The 16,347-nt window shown below is 52.1% G+C and overlaps 8 protein-coding genes across 8 annotated transcripts; 3 read left to right on the top strand and 5 right to left on the bottom strand.

The window, feature by feature from the left end:
• Window positions 1-601: 601 nt before the first annotated feature.
• Window positions 602-1,223, bottom strand: A1O1_05124 (uncharacterized protein; the record flags this gene model as incomplete). Its single annotated transcript, XM_007726010.1, has 2 exons — window positions 602-753; window positions 875-1,223. 2 exons carry the CDS (start codon window positions 1,221-1,223, stop codon window positions 602-604), a joined length of 501 nt encoding a protein of 166 aa, XP_007724200.1.
• Window positions 1,224-2,057: 834 nt separating this feature from the next.
• On the bottom strand, window positions 2,058-5,375 carry A1O1_05123 (uncharacterized protein; the record flags this gene model as incomplete). The annotated part of the gene is made up of 2 exons (XM_007726009.1): window positions 2,058-2,925; window positions 3,019-5,375. 2 exons carry the CDS (start codon window positions 5,373-5,375, stop codon window positions 2,058-2,060), a joined length of 3,225 nt encoding a protein of 1,074 aa, XP_007724199.1.
• Window positions 5,376-6,175: 800 nt separating this feature from the next.
• Window positions 6,176-6,857, top strand: A1O1_05122 (uncharacterized protein; the record flags this gene model as incomplete). The annotated part of the gene is made up of 3 exons (XM_007726008.1): window positions 6,176-6,355; window positions 6,406-6,641; window positions 6,701-6,857. 3 exons carry the CDS (start codon window positions 6,176-6,178, stop codon window positions 6,855-6,857), a joined length of 573 nt encoding a protein of 190 aa, XP_007724198.1.
• Window positions 6,858-7,115: 258 nt separating this feature from the next.
• A1O1_05121 (YjeF) lies at window positions 7,116-8,153 on the bottom strand (the record flags this gene model as incomplete). The annotated part of the gene is made up of 1 exon (XM_007726007.1): window positions 7,116-8,153. The coding sequence occupies one exon, from the start codon at window positions 8,151-8,153 to the stop codon at window positions 7,116-7,118; it is 1,038 nt and encodes a 345-aa protein (XP_007724197.1).
• Window positions 8,154-8,790: 637 nt separating this feature from the next.
• Window positions 8,791-9,789, bottom strand: A1O1_05120 (uncharacterized protein; the record flags this gene model as incomplete). The annotated part of the gene is made up of 1 exon (XM_007726006.1): window positions 8,791-9,789. The coding sequence occupies one exon, from the start codon at window positions 9,787-9,789 to the stop codon at window positions 8,791-8,793; it is 999 nt and encodes a 332-aa protein (XP_007724196.1).
• Window positions 9,790-11,031: 1,242 nt separating this feature from the next.
• A1O1_05119 (uncharacterized protein) lies at window positions 11,032-12,552 on the top strand (the record flags this gene model as incomplete). The annotated part of the gene is made up of 1 exon (XM_007726005.1): window positions 11,032-12,552. One exon carries the CDS (start codon window positions 11,032-11,034, stop codon window positions 12,550-12,552), a length of 1,521 nt encoding a protein of 506 aa, XP_007724195.1.
• A 475-nt stretch (window positions 12,553-13,027) lies between these two features.
• On the top strand, window positions 13,028-13,492 carry A1O1_05118 (uncharacterized protein; the record flags this gene model as incomplete). The annotated part of the gene is made up of 1 exon (XM_007726004.1): window positions 13,028-13,492. One exon carries the CDS (start codon window positions 13,028-13,030, stop codon window positions 13,490-13,492), a length of 465 nt encoding a protein of 154 aa, XP_007724194.1.
• A 480-nt stretch (window positions 13,493-13,972) lies between these two features.
• Window positions 13,973-14,315, bottom strand: A1O1_05117 (uncharacterized protein; the record flags this gene model as incomplete). Its single annotated transcript, XM_007726003.1, has 2 exons — window positions 13,973-14,221; window positions 14,280-14,315. The coding sequence occupies 2 exons, from the start codon at window positions 14,313-14,315 to the stop codon at window positions 13,973-13,975; spliced, it is 285 nt and encodes a 94-aa protein (XP_007724193.1).
• Between the last annotated feature and the right edge of the window lie 2,032 nt (window positions 14,316-16,347).

Raw genomic sequence — 16,347 nt, 5'->3', positions numbered from 1 at the left:
AGACCCTACAATTTGAAAATAGACTTGCGAGCGAAACTATATTTTGAAGTTGGACATTCAATCCTTTTCGACTTGAGTTCATGGCTACATACGTACAGAGCATAGAATAATAGTCGGCGTCTCTGTCAGAAGGCCTGGACGATCTTAAGAGCACTTTTCAAATCCCTCTGGGTCCGTTTCAGTAGCTCATCCACGAGGAAGGCTGGTTATTCTGTGGAGTCGTCTGATGGTATGCAAGATGGGAGTACAACTGACTACCATACTCGTTGCCCTGGTCAGTAGACTGTTGCTGTCGGCCTTGTATATTCTCCGATCCTCTCTCGAATATTGCGGCAGCGTGACCGGCGTTAGAATAAAGGGTCAGCTGGATGCCTCTCGCATGGTCGAGGGTGTAGTAGGTGGCGACCGCACAGAGCCAATGAATCAGACTCCCTTCAGGCCGAGAGCTCTCAAGCTCCTCAACCTGCTGTCCGAAGACGCCGATGTGCCTCTGAAGACGTCACAGTTCTTGACAACAACAACACATGCGCTAACCTCAGCAATTTCCTCCCCCTGTATAAAATAAAGCACGACTCTTTCTGAAAGCAGATCACTTTTCTCGTTATCTGAACAGGCGTCCGACCATATTCCCCGCCAACCCGCGGGCGAGGCCTCCACCGAAGAAAGTAGAGCCTGCGTAACTCGACGCCTGGCTGAACTTGTCGCACCGCGAAAAGGCGACGGTGTTGGTGATGGTAAGGACCAAGGCGATGACTAAGAAACAGATGTCAGTTTTTTTTGACTTTGAGAGGGGGGGGGATCTTGTTCTTCCCAACTCAAGTGATACTCCATATTGTTGATAGAGGGACACGCTTAGAAGGAATCTTCTACGTACCAATAGTAACCAGCCAAATCAAATTCTGCAATCTCACCAACGCGAGAATGGCCAACGCCACCCACAGCCCGGGCACAGTGTACATGCTCAACCAGAAGAAGCGTTTATCCGTCTTATTGTCGACGCGACTGCCCTCGGGCGCGGACTCGAAGACCCAATGGCTGTCGCCGGTGGAGGTGTTGACTTCGTTCCACCATCTCAGACCCACGAGGCGGCGGCCGGCAATGTTCTTCAGGTAGTAGAAGTCAAGGGAGAGGAGCAGGAGGGTCAGGATGAAGACGAGGACGAAGTTGCGGATGAATAGGACGCCGAAGAGATACATGAGGAGACTGCCTGTGGGAGAAAACATGGCCGAAGAGCCGGGAAGTTAGCCTTTGGTTGTTTTGATTGGGTTGAGTTTCTTGACGGATTGTGAAATGTCATGGATAGGTAGGTAGGTAGGTGAGAGGAAGTATAGGTGTAGGTGTAGGTAGACCGAAGTCCGGGACGCTCTCTCATAGCATCGCGGACCGGTGTCCACCTCGGGGTACGGGAACAGCTAGTTGTGGTTGAAGATGGATGGATCGAGTGGATGGGATGCAGAGAGGAACGCGATGTAAGAGCAATGTGTCTATGTCTCTCGCTGCCACGGGTAGACTGGGTTCATTGCATTGGCGGTCTCTTACCTATTCGGAAGCCTAGGTATGTGAGGAGAGTAAAGGGATGCGCGCTGAGGCGCCAGTTCAGCGAGCCTTGTTCGTCGGCCATGCTTGCTGCTTCAGGATGTTGAGAGGAGCGGACAGATTCAGGGTGTTTGGATCGACGGGACCATGCGGTATAAGGACAACAGGACACCAGGATCAGAAAGTACGGTCCATGAGCGGGTTGTTTGTGGTCTCGGTGCTTTCTCACAATATACTAGCAGTCCGACGTCCGTACAGCGACAACGCGTTGCGCCCGCGATTCTCAGACAGACAGAACGGAACAGACTGGCTTCCGCAGTCTTGGCAGGGGCCGAATCCGGAATGCTCCTGTGGAGCATGTAACCACCGCTGGCAGCCGATTTGTATAGATGGACCCGATGGGAGAGCTTCACGACTTCTTAGGACTTAATATACGTGCAGAGTTATCTACATACATGTACCTACTGTTTACAATGTCCGGAGACTATCTCGGGGAATAGGTAGATACAGGAGCTGTTATATCAACCTTCACACTCACTACACCCACTACACCCAATGCATCCATCCGACATATCTTCCGTCGTGCAGCTACAACACTCCTCTTCCTCAACCAACTCTTGTCGTCTTGCCTGCACCACCGGCGAGTCCTGGCTTAGCACTACCCCTTGTAGATAGACATAGCTTGCAATGTCCGGAGGACCTTGAGGGCAACTCGCTGCCTCTGCTTGAAGTCCACCTCCAGACGTGCCATAAGCCGCAACCTCTCTGACGATATGCGGTCGCACCGACAGCATATCGCCTGACGGACTGTCTATGTTCTTCCACGTTCCCGGCGTCGATGGCATGCTGGAGTGAATGAGGTCACACTCGAGACGTGCGCGGCGCCATATCTGTACCGCTGCTTTAGCCACGCTGCGGACGGCTTGACGCAACGCCTCAGGTGGTTCTTTCGGTGGCAATGCCCAGATTGTGTCGATGACCTCGCTGCTGAGCCTCGTCGCAATGACCTGAGCAGCTTTGCGACCCACTGCACTCGCATAGATGGCTTGCATGGTTGTATGTCTCCAAACCGCCTCGCGACGCACGCTCTTTCGACCGATGATCTTTGACAGCATACATAACCCTTTCTCCAGCTCATCGTCACTGTCCGCCCCGTAGGATGATATGAACAGGAAAGGGGCAAAGATGCGTCGTTGTATAATGTTCCAGATCTGATGCTGTACCACCAATCCTCGAAGCGCCCTGGCGGCCTCTGAAGGCCCTGATATATCGGGAAACCCAAACTTTTGATAAACGCGTGGATCGTGAAGAACGCTGCTGGGATCGTCTTGGAAGAATTGCTGCGAAATCTCTTCCACCAACAATGCCAGGTGGTCGAATGCGCTGACACTAAATGCAGTCGTCAGTGGCGTGGGCTTCTGGGTCCTGGTGTGAGGGACGCAGAGAACAACTTCTTCGTTCGCCAGACCAGAATCAACTCACAAGAACTGGTCGCCTTTGCCGCTGTTTCTGTTGGACATCAGTTGTCCAAATCCTTGCAAAAGTCGCTCCACTCTCTCACTTTCTCGATGCCACTCAGCCTGTTTGTCATTCAAATTGCGCATCGATTCAGCCAGCTCGGCATGATGCTTCCTAGTCATCTCGTGTTGTCTTGCCAATGCTTCATGTGCTTTTTGCGAATTCGCAAGTTCGATCTTCAAGCCTTCGACCGTCTCCCGCTCTTTGGCAAGCTCTGTCGTAGCGACCTCTGTTCCAGAACGCGCAGCGTTTCCTTCTTCCTGTAACTGAGCTTCGCGCTTGCTATGCTCTGCCTTAACCTCCGCAAGTCTTGCTTCTGCCGCATTTTGAATCAGTTCAACTTCCTTCTCATGAGATTCCCGCTGTACACGCACTTCTTCTTCGTGCTTCACCTTCAATTCAGATAGTTCTTCTGCCCATCTTGCGGCTTCCAGTTCATGTTGTTCGGCCTCCTCCTGCGCTGCCTGGTCTCTGGCGTGCAATTCATCCTGATGGAGCTTCGTGGCATTAGCCAGCTCGTTCGCCTGATTTGTCAAAGAAAGCTCGTGCTCTGATATGGTTGCCCGAGCAGAGTCTAGTTCCTTCTTCTGCTGAGTATGTTTCGTGATCATCCCGGCTAGGTCGAGTTGCATTTTGGATAGACCACCCTTTTGCTCAGCAAGTGCCTTCCCGTGTTCCTGCTCCTTTTCAGCGAGCTGTTTCGCATGAGCAGCCTCCAATTCAGCGACGTTATGGTCGTGCAGAGCCTGCTCCTCAGCTGCCTGCTTTTTGAGACTTTCAACTGTCTCCTCCAGCGCCTTCTTCTCCGTCGTAAGCTGTTCTTTCAACTGTCTTGACATTTCCACATCCTTCTCCAGACATTCATGCTCCTGGCGAAGATTTGCCAGCTGTTCTCGCACGGAGGATAACTCCCTGGAGGCATCCTCGAGGACCAATATCTTCTCATTGCACTCCAAAAGCTCTCCTTTTAGTTTAACGTTTTCTCTCGCTTGATCACCTATGATCCTTTCATATTCTCCCTTTGATGCGCTCAGCTCGATGCGTAATCTCGTCACCACTTCCTCGTGTTCGTTCTCAACTTGTTTGACAAGGTGGTCTTTTTCTGTCAAAAGACCCTGAGTCTCACGGTAGTAATGTAGAAGGCGATCGATGTCCGGGAGTACACTGGAGACCTTCTCTAGAAGTTTTGTACGCTCGTCCTCGGTTCCAGCAGAGCCAGACCTCGGAATTCCTTCTTCCGGATGCATTTGCGAGATTGGAGACATGAATGGTGGAGGATAGGCTGAAGGAGGGAAAGGGGGACTGCCCATGAAGGGGAGGTGGTAAGGATATGGATACAGGACTTGCTGAGGCGGCGGACTGCCGACATATTGGAGCATTGGTGACTGAATTGGTGATGTTACTGGCGACAGCATGGTGGGCAGCATATCATTATTTGTCGCATCAGCTTCCAAACCCGGACTTGACATTATGGGGATGGAAATTTCTCCGTCGCCAGGTTCGGGCAACTTATGGGCCAGCGAAGGCTGAAGAAAAGTCACAGAAGCTTTAGGATGCGGCGCGGGTAGTGGATTTCCAGAGGCAGGTGGCGATACAGAAGCATTGTTGGCGAGCGTGTGGTTCTGCTGAGGGGATTTAGTATCGACGTCCTCAACCCTGCTGTCTTCGGTTGGTATGCCGGATGGCGCTGCGGCGGTAGCAGCGGGGGAAGAGAGTATTGTCATCTGCGGTGGCACGAATGATTCTGGGTTGGTAACAATATCATCGGCTTCTTCAGCAACAGTTGGTTGCGAGGATGCCCGCAAGCCCGGTGATGGTGTTTCGCGGGTCGACTCCGTTGGGGCTGAGACTATTGTTCCCAACTCCGTGGGCTTTGGCTCGAACGCTGCGGCCGGCGCATTTTGTGTGACTGTAACTTCGCCCGTCACGAGGTGACTGGGCTCTGTGTGCTCTTCCTCCATAGATTGCACAACCTTTGGTTTCAGCTTGGCGGCAGACCCAGGCGTCCTGGTCCTTTCCTCCTCGTACCTGGATCTGTGGCTTTTGCTGGAGTTGAGGGAGGTTGTAGAATGCCTCGCAGATGTCCCCAACTGATCAGAGTGCTTTGAGTCGTGTGTTCTCTGTCGATGGTTGTGGATGGCTGGCGAACCAGGGCGGGTATTCCGTGGAACAGCAGCTTCGTCGAGCGTCCTGGATAACGTCTTGGACAACCTCAACGACGCCGAGCTAGACGCTCTGCTCCGACTGTTCTCGGCTGTTTCCCCGTAACTCCCACGGCGACTCCTAGGTTTAGCGCTCGTCTGATATGCTGCAGTCGACATGTTGTGGAATTGAGAAGGGAATAATCTGCAAGACGGACTTCGGATCCGTCAACGGGGGTGATTCAAGTTTCTCAAGAAGCTGTGTAAGACGTCTGGTCCGCTTGGTGGCTCTGCGCGGATGGCGTGTAGTACCTTTTTATCAGTGTCGCGATATTTGCGATGATTTACTAGTACACCTAAATGAGCAAGAACAGGGAAGAAGATCATGAAAAGACGAAGAGAATAGCGAAAATAGGATCTCATCAAGTATAAGAAGACCTTGGACAGAAAAATCAATAACAGCCACCATGCCTCGAGAACCAACCTGGGTATAGGTCTGGCAGACGGACAGGGGGCTTTTGCTGCCCAACGGAGGATCCACGATGATCATCTCCTGCATCTTGCTTGAACAAAGAACGGTGCATGAACCCTGACTCACGCCCATCGCTGGTGCGCCGTGAGATTGATTGGGTATCAAGGTCTCGTGGCAGGAAGTGATTGGTGTTGAGAGAGTGTGAAACCGAGAGATGTTCTATGACAGGGAGAACACTTCGCACTTGCATGTATGTATGTACCCAAGATACACTGGTGAGTGAGGTGTACTTTATGTTAGTGCTAAGGTGCCTAGCTATATCTTTCTAGTGCAGACTGAAGGAAGGTTGCCCGAGCCAATCGTGTGACTGCTATTTGCTTGTCTGGCTGGAAGTGGATTAGCTCCAAGTCTGCCAATTCGGTCGAACTTGACTTCGGAGAGACGTCAATGCTGGAAACACCTTGCGACTGCGCCTGAACACCGCACCTCTCCTACAGCATACACAGCCATGTCGTTTGTGTCAAGAGGGGCGAGAGTCGCAGCTCGTCCCTTGAGGCGGTCTATCCGACACCAACCACGCAGATACGCCGGACACGAAGCTGGCCACGACCACGGTCACGGTCACGACGCCCATCCCGGAGAGAGTGCTCTTCATGTCGATGCAGGACCAAGCACTGAATCGTTTGGCGTGAGTCTCTTGGTTCGAGGCATGTAGGAGGATACTGACAACTGCCTCAGAAAGGATTTTACATCACCATAGCGGCCGTGCCTCTAGTGATTCTGTGGTCTTATGTAGCAAGCTCTCCCGGGGACAATGCCTTGATTCGAATCGTCAAAAAATGGGAAGCTCGCAGAGAGGAGGATCAAAGAGCAAACATCCTACACACGACGATCATGGAACAGGCTGCAGCAGATCGGCAGCTCTTTTCCTCCAGCCCGCGAGACGAGAGCGGTTCGCCATTGAGGATGCCAGAGTGCGTGATTCTTCTAGTTGCATGCTCTTATTAGCGTTAAAGCTTACCTATCACAACAGGACAATGAACTTCGGGTCGCCTTTCAATGTGTCCGCCGGTAATGGTACCGCCGACATGTCCGAACTAGTCAAGTTCTATCAAGAGAGGGATAGAAAGGCGGAAGTGGAAAGATTGCAACGGCTAAAGAAGAACAATGGCGTTTCGATATACGACTAAGCAACTGTGTTTACTGGGGGCAATGCTTGGAGCTTTTCAAATACGAGTTCAGACAACACAATGAAACAAGTTGTGCGACGAGCGCCTTGCGGAATCAATACCTGTCCATAAAGTTCCAGGTGCATCATCAATTTCGACACTGGAGCTGGTCCATAAATCATTTCGCTTCAAGGACTTCGTGTATGTTACATTGCATCACTTAAACCAGGCATCAAGCAGCGTGAGGCTTTGCATGCTCATCCGATCCATCCAATTGCATTAGAGGTTTTGCTTGGGGCCCTCGTCAGGCTCGCCGATGAGTGCAAGGAACGAGTTGTGCACTTCGTCTGTGAGATCGCTTGCCTGCAAGCTCCTCTGGCGCTTCTGGAAAGCCCGTCGCGAACATTCCCTCGTGATTGAAGCCCCGCCAAACGCGGCCACTAGTAGTGTTTCGTCTCGACTCATCGTCTCCGGGCCAACATCCCAGAGACCCTCGTGGTAGATCTCACGCCATGCGAGGAATGTGCCCAGGGATCCAGTCAATGTATCTCCCTGGCCACCTGACCGTTTCAGCCCGCCTTCAAGATCGCAGATGATAGTGTCGAGGCCTTGGGAGATGAAGTCCACTGCGCCTTTCTGGACGATGCACACCCCACCCAGAATCTTCGACAGCTCCTGGCACGCCTTCTCCGGATCACCTTTGCCTTGGTCGTAGCCCACGGACTTGGCGAGTCGGCCGAACTCGACCACGTTAGGAGTCAAGATGCATTCCTTGTGGCCTTTGATCAGATCCGGATCGGTCTGGACCAGCCAAAGAGCATCAGCATCCAGGACCATGGGGATGGGAGGGTCGTGTTTCCTAGCTGCAGCAATGACCGCCTTGACTTGTTTCTGCGTAATGATGTCTCTTCCCAAGCCAGGTCCAATGACGAGCACATGCAGTCGGGGAAGCATGTCCAATATAGGTTTTGCCAGGTCTTCACCAGAGGGATCCTTGTCTTTCTGCGCTTGGGATATCGAAGCGGTCGATCTGAGAATCGGAGACACCATCAGGTTGGGCGAGTACGATTTGATGGTCTGGGCCGCGGAGGGCTCGCAGAAGACGTAGGACAAGTCACAGCCCAGCCGAGCCGAAGCCATGGAAGAGAAGTAGGGCGCTCCTGTATAGTCTGCGCTGCCACCGATGACAGCAACCCGGCCCAGCTGTCCCTTGTGGAATTTCTCGAGCATAGGAGGCACCAGTTTGCGGACCTTGCCCAGCATGGCTTTTGTGGCGGCAGACATTTCGATCTGGCTGGGATTCGAGTCGGGACTCATTGGATTTTTGTTGACACTGGCGGTGGATGGGGTGGTGAAACGAGCTGGTGCTGGCGTGGACGAGGGCACTGGAGACGAGATTTATATGTTAGGTAATGTAGAGAGCTTGAAAAGCAACAATCTGATCAGGAATGGTCAGGACAGAGTAGTGGGTGAGAGCATCTTCTGCGTCTCCCACCCCAACATGGAATTGGCAAGGTGTTTTGCACTACAGGGCTCGATGAGAAAAGAGTGATGTCACAACTTGCACCTGGGAAAAGTGGTCGCGTCACGATAACCGACGGCTGGTTATGCTGGTCGACCACTGAGAGAGCAACCACTTCCTCGACCGCTATCAAAGACCAGATCTAACGGGCAAGATTGTACGAGGATAATGCACATTCAAATAGACTTGTTTAGGACGGAAAAGTAATCAAGTTCCAGTTCCAATCATATTTAGTCCATCTTGTGAGCACAGGTAATCAATAGTGAGTGTATCGAGGTGCAAGCTGCGGTTTCACATATCGGCACAAAACATCGCCGATGGGCGGCAGCCTTCTTCCTCCCCATTCCCCTCCCCTCCCCCTCGCTCTCCCCCTTTCGTCACCTTTCCCCTTTCTCCTTCAGCCTCGTCTCGTCTTTTCTTTCTCTTTTCTCCTTAAGCGTTTGCAACCACTTCTGCGTAATGGCCTGCGATGCTCACAATCTGTTCTTCAAAGTCCTTGAATTTGATACCAAAAACCTCTTCTGTCTGACTGGCGTCGAACCCTGCTGGCAATGACTTCATCGACCCCCCAAGAGGAAACACACCTTTCTCGACTTCTTTGGGGAAGTGCTTTTTCACAATCTCGATGGCATCATCCCACACGACTGGCTTGTCGCCTCGATAATTGACTCCAAAGTTCCGGTTGCCTTGAATGCCGGGTTCCAGCGAAGCGATATGCACAAAGGCAACGTCGTCGACATGGCAGACAGCCGCCATCATCCCTACTGGATTGTGCTGACCCATTACAGGGGTCATAACGATGGCATTTGACCCCGACAACGCGTCCTTTGGACTAGATGCTAGTGCGTTCTTGCCGACGACGAAGCTGGGCATGATGTGGACGATATTGAAGATGGGCTTCTCGTTGGCAATAAAGTCCAGAGTCCGATGGTATGCTAGTTTCTTACTGGCCATATAAGCTTCGAACGGGTTCCCGTAGGGTCCCTGCGGCTCGGGCTCGACGTTGTCCACGGTAAACTCCCTTGCGTCGGGAGGAAGGACCGCTGCCACGGAGGAGGTGATGACCACTCGCTTGACTGACGGCTGTTTGAGGGCGGAGTGAAGAATGCTCAAGGTGGCGCGAATAGCTGGCTGGATGATCGCTGCCTCGTGGTCATCAGATGGTCCTGGCAGGGGAGATGCAATGTGGACGATAAAGTCCACGTCCTTGACCGCCTCGTCGAACACTCCGTCTTTCTCCATGTCGGAGACGATGACGAAGGAGAGTTGATCAAGGTATGGCTGCGAGGGCTTTGCAGCCTTGAGCTCAGCAATCTTTGCTTCTGACCGAACGGCGGCTCTGACTTTGTACCCTTTCGACAAAGCCTCGATCAAGGTTCGGTATCCGACGTGGCCTGTACTGCCCGTCATCAGGATGAGTTTGCCGGCCATCTTGAAATGTTGTCTAGCTGTGATTCGGATGTGCTGAAGGAGGGATCCCAGAAATGCAGTTCCTATTAAGAATACTCCTTTTTCAGAAGTTGAGAGACACACACACCCACACAGAGAGAGAGAGAGAGAGAGAGAGAGAGAGAGAGAGAGAGTCGAACAAGATACAACAGGGGGATTCCAGTTTAATACTGCACGGATACTACTAATCGACATCTCAGACTTGGCCTGTTGCTGGACCTAGTTGGGGTCGAACTTGGTGCTGGATTCGCTGCCTGGACCAGTCCGATGAGAGAGAGTCTCACAGGAAGTTCCACTGCTCAATCACAGAGAGTATGGGGCCGCCAGGCAGCAACTGAGCAAAGCTGCTGCAATTCGTCTCGTATGTCTCGGAAGCATGTTGCTTAGTAGGCATGTATTACCTGATGGATTGTTTAGTGATTCTGCAAAAAAACATTTCAGGGGCTTGGATGACTGAGCGTTCTCCGAGCGGATCCTGGGTCCAGGCAGGCTCGCGGGTCAGAGGGCTATGAGTGTAAAGTACATCCCACTGTCGTTAGGTATTCCCTGGACAGTTGATATAATTAGTAAGACACACTAAGTTTGCCGTATAGTAATCTGAACATTTGATAGTAATATAGCCTCTGACAGAATATCCTGTCCGGAGAATACTAATGCCGGTGTTATTCCAAGTTATAAGGCGTCCCAGGCCAACACGTTTAGTTGCGCGTCTGAGACCTTCTCCATTCTCCCTTCTCCTCGATTCTCGCTCTGTGTGAACTGGGAGAGTGACAACTCACAAAAGTACTTGTACTGGCTATCCCAAGCCGATAGCACTGCCCCGCGGCGAAGACCCGTTTCATCAATCCACAATCAAGACAGAATACCGCCCAGACATCATGCAGGCCCCCCATCCAGGGATTACGCTCGGTGGAGTTCGCAAGTCGTCAGATTAAGCGTCTTATGAGTTGATGAATGGGGTTGTTTTATCCTGACAAGGCGTGATATCCGTGAATGGCCGATGGTACGTTGGCACATTATCGGCAGAATGGCGACATCGACAGTCCTGCAAGCTGAGTGGGTAGCGAAAAGGCTCACTCCCCCAAAGGAATGCTTGCTGCTTCCTCAAAGAAACTCTCCTCTGATCTTCCAGTTACTAGAGAGCCTCGAAAGAGAAACCAGAAATTCTATCGTATAGTGCATATCTATTGAGAATTCGAGCGAATTGCTACTTTACACAGAACAATGGCGGAGGACAAAAGCACTGATGTCCCGCCCATTGACTCTGATACCAATGTTGGCACTGCTGGCAACGGCAAGAAACAAATCATTCTGAATGCGTTCGTGATGAATACTCCAGGCCATCTGGCAGCTGGACAGTGGCGACACCCAAGGAACAAGACCGACCAGTACACGAAGTTGTCGTTCTGGACCGATTTGGCACAACTACTCGACAAGGCCGGATTTCACGCCATGTTCATCGCTGACACGCTGGGACCTTATGATGTATACAAGGGCCCTGCGAATGTCGTTCCAGCTTTGTCGTCTGGGGCGCAGTTTCCAGTCAGCGACCCTCTCTACCTGGTGCCGGCGATGGCTGCGGTGACGGAAAACTTGATCTTTGGGGTTACCGCCAGCTTGACGTATGAAAAGCCGTATGCACTTGCTCGTCGGCTTTCCACAGTCGATCATTTGGCCGAGGGTCGCTTTGCCTGGAACATTGTCACATCATATCTCGATAGTGCGGCTCGCAACCATGGTCTGAAAGAACAGATCCCTCACGATGAGCGGTATGCGATCGCGCACGAGTATATGGAGGTGCTCTATAAGCTCTGGGAAGGAAGCTTCAGAGACGACGCTGTCCTGGCCGACCGCGAGCAGGGGGTCTACATATCAAGTGATGCCGTCCGTCAGATTCACCACAAGGGCAAGTATTTCGAAGTTCCTGGACCTCACTTTGTTGAGCCGTCTCCGCAGCGCACTCCGTTCCTCTTTCAGGCCGGCGTCTCGGAAGCCGGAAACAACTTCGGAGGGAAGCACGGAGAAGCCATTTTCATTGGCGGACAAACTCCTGAGAGGGTCAAGGCAACAGTTGATAGTATCCGCGAAGTTGCAAAGAGAGAAAATCGAGATCCGGATCATATAAAAGTCATCCTCGGAATCACGGTAATTGTCGCCGCAACCGATGAAGAGGCGTACGCCAAACGAGACGAACATCTCAAGTATGCCGACACCGAAGGTGTTTTGGCCCTTTTTGGTGGATGGACGGGTATCGACCTCTCTGTATATGGAGACGACGAAGATCTTGCTCTCAACGGGTCACCCAACGTTTCATCAGTTGTTCGGCGATGGTCTAGCACCGTCCCTGGGACTGACAACCTACCATGGACCAAGAGACGGATCGTTGAGTACCTAGCCATTGGGGGTTCTCAGGCGAAGTTGATTGGTAGTGCCACAACCGTGGCTGACGAATTGGAGAGATGGGTGAACGTTACAGGCGTTGATGGGTTCAATCTTGCCCATCTTGCCAACCCGGGCTCCTTCGAAGACATCATCGAATACCTCATTCCAGAGCTGCAGCGCCGGGGCCTGTTTAGGACGAAAGCTGAGAAGCCGGGCGCAACCGCGAGGGAAGTCTATATTGGGTCCAAAAGACTCCCTGAAGACCATCCAGGAAGTCAGTTCAAATGGCGCGCTGGGGAGGAGATACCAAAATACCAGGAGCAGAAGGGAGGTGCTATGAATGGGGAATCGGAAAGTACCTGATCAACAGAGGGCTATGCTTGTTTAACACAGCAGTAGAGCAGAGCGATGTTCTGAATGGAAATCGTCGGCTTCAGGCAAGGCATACACAAGCAGACTCTGTCGCCATATAGAACAGCTATCGGAAATAGCGTGAACAGGTTGAACATTGCAAGCTCACTGCCATGGATTTATCGACCTTGGTGTTCGATGAAGTGTTGTAGTCGCCAAGACGCTAGGTGGGTTAGTTACCAGCTGATCTAGGCACTAGTAGTCATAGCAGCTTTGTGTATATAGGGCGGCATCATACCCTGCCATATCCGGTCTGGAGTTTAATTCACATTTACAGAATACATGAACTCTGCCATCATGAGTTCCAAATGTCCAACGGCTGGGGTTTCCCTCGCTGTCAAGACATCAACCACGCCCCGCGCCTCGATGCCACGAATTTGATGAGTTCCTTGCTCCGCTGCTCCCGTCAGTAGCCACATCTTTCGCCATGACACAACCACTGGATTGCGAGCGACTGACCCTCTTCCACTCCATCCATTTCCCGGGCCAGCCCATCCCAAAACTAGTCGAACATGGCCAGCACACTGCACAAGAGGCAGACAGTGATCACAAGAACCAAAATGAAAGTGGTGATGGGCTAGGATATTACGAAGATGGCGTCGAGAGAACCCTCACGGATGAGCAAATCGAGATGTTCCGACACTCCGAGATTCAGCGCCTGCTGAACGAGAGGCGGGCAGCGAGACAGAAGGAAGAGAAACGAAAACTCAGGAAAGAAAGGGACACAGAAAACCCTGGTGCCTTCGAGCGCAAAAGGCGCCGGTTCGCGGATCAACCGCCTGCCGGACAGCCTAGCATCGACATGCTAATGTACGATGATGTTAAGGGCCACAATGTTGAATCGGGCCCGGCAACCAAAAAATTCATGTGGCCAAAGATTGACGGCCACTGAATGAAGCTTCCTTCCTCTTGAACGGCTAAATCTGGTTCCAACCTTGCCATGACAATGTTGTACTCGTCCTGCCTGTAGGCTAGAGATTGGGACGACAGGTTCATGGGAAATATGCTTCAAGTTGAACCTCGAGCAGTCTGGTAAGCACAATCATCGCCCATACTTCCCCTATGTGTTATAACGATGAATATTTTGTATCATCCTTAGCCTGAATTGGGTTGGAAGCAGCCTCGGCCTAGCTAGATGATTGCTTCCATTGACCTCCCAGCGTGTTGAATTTATCTTCTCTCTGATTCTGAAATTCCTCCTGCACCTTTCTTTCGTAAAGTTGTTGAAACAATGTTGACCCGTTTGGTGTTAAGAAACCTTCGAAGTCTGGTGTGTGAATAGAGCCTTTGCATCAAGACTGCTGATCACCAAATGCACGCGGTGGTCTCGGGCGACCGAACAGCCCCTTCCACGTCTGACCTGACATGGTCTTCACGGTCCTTTTTGTTCCCTCGTATTCGTTGGGAGGCAAGGAAGCCCGTGAAGATCCAAGTCGAGCTCCTCTGGAGACACCTCGGGTGTGGCCATGCCGGCAGGATAGGATTGGTGCAGACAGGCAGTATCGGGGGAGGCTGTCTTGGCAGATTGCTTAGTTTCCTTGGATGACGTTGCTGCTGTTCTCTGCTCGACACTGCTCATCGGCGACGGTCTCCGATCTGGCCGTACCTGCTTCTGAACATGCTGGAGACTATTATTCCGGAACACTCATCAAGGAGCATTCTAGGGCTAGCACACATACCTTTGGACCGTCTTTCCGGGCTTTCTTGCTGGTCATGCCTGCAAGCGGTGACGAGGACCCTGTCTCAGCCTGAGCTGTACCCTCCATAGGCTCAGCCACAGCCCTCTGATACAGGTACAAAATGAGTGTTGGCTTGTCGAGAGTGAGGTGGAGGTGTTGGGTGCCTCTTCAGAGATTCTACATGGCGGCAGTCTGTTTGCTTTGAACTTATAGGAACACCCCCAATCCATGGCGAAGATTGCCATCCAGAGCAGCAAGACGCTGCTGTGGATCTAAGGTAGAGCACTCCACCTGGGACTCGACAGACTGGATCGACCGTTTCCTGGTGGACTCTCATTGGAAATAGTCGCAGACCACAACCTATGCCAACTGAAAAAGGAGATCTTAAAGAGAGCAAAAACTGTGAAAGGGGGTTTAAGGCAACGCCAGGTACTGCCTCTGGGGCTGCAGCTCAGACTACGTTGGCAGGAAAAGTGAGGGCTATTGTCGTTTTCGGCCTAGATCCCGGTACAGCTACGACCCGGCCGAACGGGCCGAACGAGCTCTATGCCCTTATGCCCTTTACAATGACAATGGTCGCCCCGTCGCATGCGCTCTGTTTCCTGTTTCCACTGCATGTCATGGCTAGTGCAGAAAGGCCATTGCAGCTCCGAGGTGAGTCTGATCACGAGAATACCAGGGAACTCGGCTGGTGCCTGAGATAATCGAGGAGGCCAGCGCCCAAAATCTTACAGCGTACGCCGAATCTACTCACTAGCGACGGTGAAAGTGTTCTGTTGCATTAGCCTAATGCTAGATACGCTCCCTTGGCCGAGCTAGGGGGAATTTCTCCTTCTCGGGCGACTGAATGTTGACATCCCTAGTGCGCCAGAGCACCTAGCAGCTAATGAAGCAGCAAATGCTGTTATGACATCCCATGTCTGGAGTGTCTGTGCACAGGATCAGAGAGTTGACTCCCAGGAGAAAGACCCGCTTAGCTCGTCTCCTTCAAGGCGAGTATTCTCACTTGACTACCTATGTCGGTATAGGACCGGTTGCCAAGGATACAGAAATACTTGCCAGGTCGCCAACGCCACAATGTATCACATTTCTGCAGGTGCTGAAGAATTAGATTCACGAATCTTCGAGAATTATCATCCCAAGACTGGTAGGGGAAATTGGCGAGTCCGTGGCTCAAGCCATCGGCGGTCGCATGATGGTCGCATCGAGGCTGCATCGACACTGTGGGCGGCTAATGTGTCAGCGGACCAATTGTTTGGAAAAGAGCTTTCATTCGCCTTTTTATATTTCTTGACGCCTCTGAGTTCACGGCATGCCTGGCGAGAGTTGTGGAATAGAATGGACTGATTGCAGGCAGAGAGAGAAAGATGCCTAATAACGGATCCGGCCAGACTATACATGCAGCCATCGGTTGAACGGTAAGGAATTCCCCTGACAGCCTGACAGCCTGATATCCGCATCTCCAGATCCGTCTTCCGGCGTCTGAGGAGGACATGCTATTGGCGGAGGAGAACATCTTCCTTGCCGCGCCACTTCTGCATGCTGTGGCACACCAGGCTATGCCGGAGAGCTTGGGGTCGGGACGGCCATTCAGACCGGGCTTACATGTCAGGAACCTTGCTCTAGCGGTGCAAATCAGTGGCAGAGGACTACATTCTGCTCCAAGGGTCGAACTCTGCGACTAGCCATGAGTCAGGCTGGTGAGCCTCATTATTGAGCCCATAGTGACGGTCAAAGGATACGTGCTTCCAGCATGCGATTTACCCAGACAACGCTACCCCTGCAGGTCGCAGGCTATAGACCGCACATTTGAGGGTCGTCTCCCAGCTGACTGAATTCCTCTTCGGCCTGTATGGGCTAAGGGGCTTCATATGCCCCTTTTGAGGTCCTGCGCCCTAGGACAGTTTGCTTCCCAGACACCGGAAGAACTGGATGGGAAAGAGTTGAGGCGGTTTACTTTTGGGCGAGTGAACTCTACTACCAGATTCAGGGCCCAATCCTTTGCTTCACGGCAAGGTACTTGTTCTCTTCGTCCCGCCCTGCCAATGTGTTTGTGGCTGAGTGAGGA

The sequence above is a fragment of the Capronia coronata genome (genome assembly GCF_000585585.1).
Source record: "Capronia coronata CBS 617.96 chromosome Unknown acBCG-supercont1.4, whole genome shotgun sequence".
NCBI lineage: Eukaryota > Fungi > Ascomycota > Eurotiomycetes > Chaetothyriales > Herpotrichiellaceae > Capronia > Capronia coronata.
Note: the sequence above shows the minus strand (reverse complement) of the source record. Positions and strands in the feature narration are given on the sequence as shown.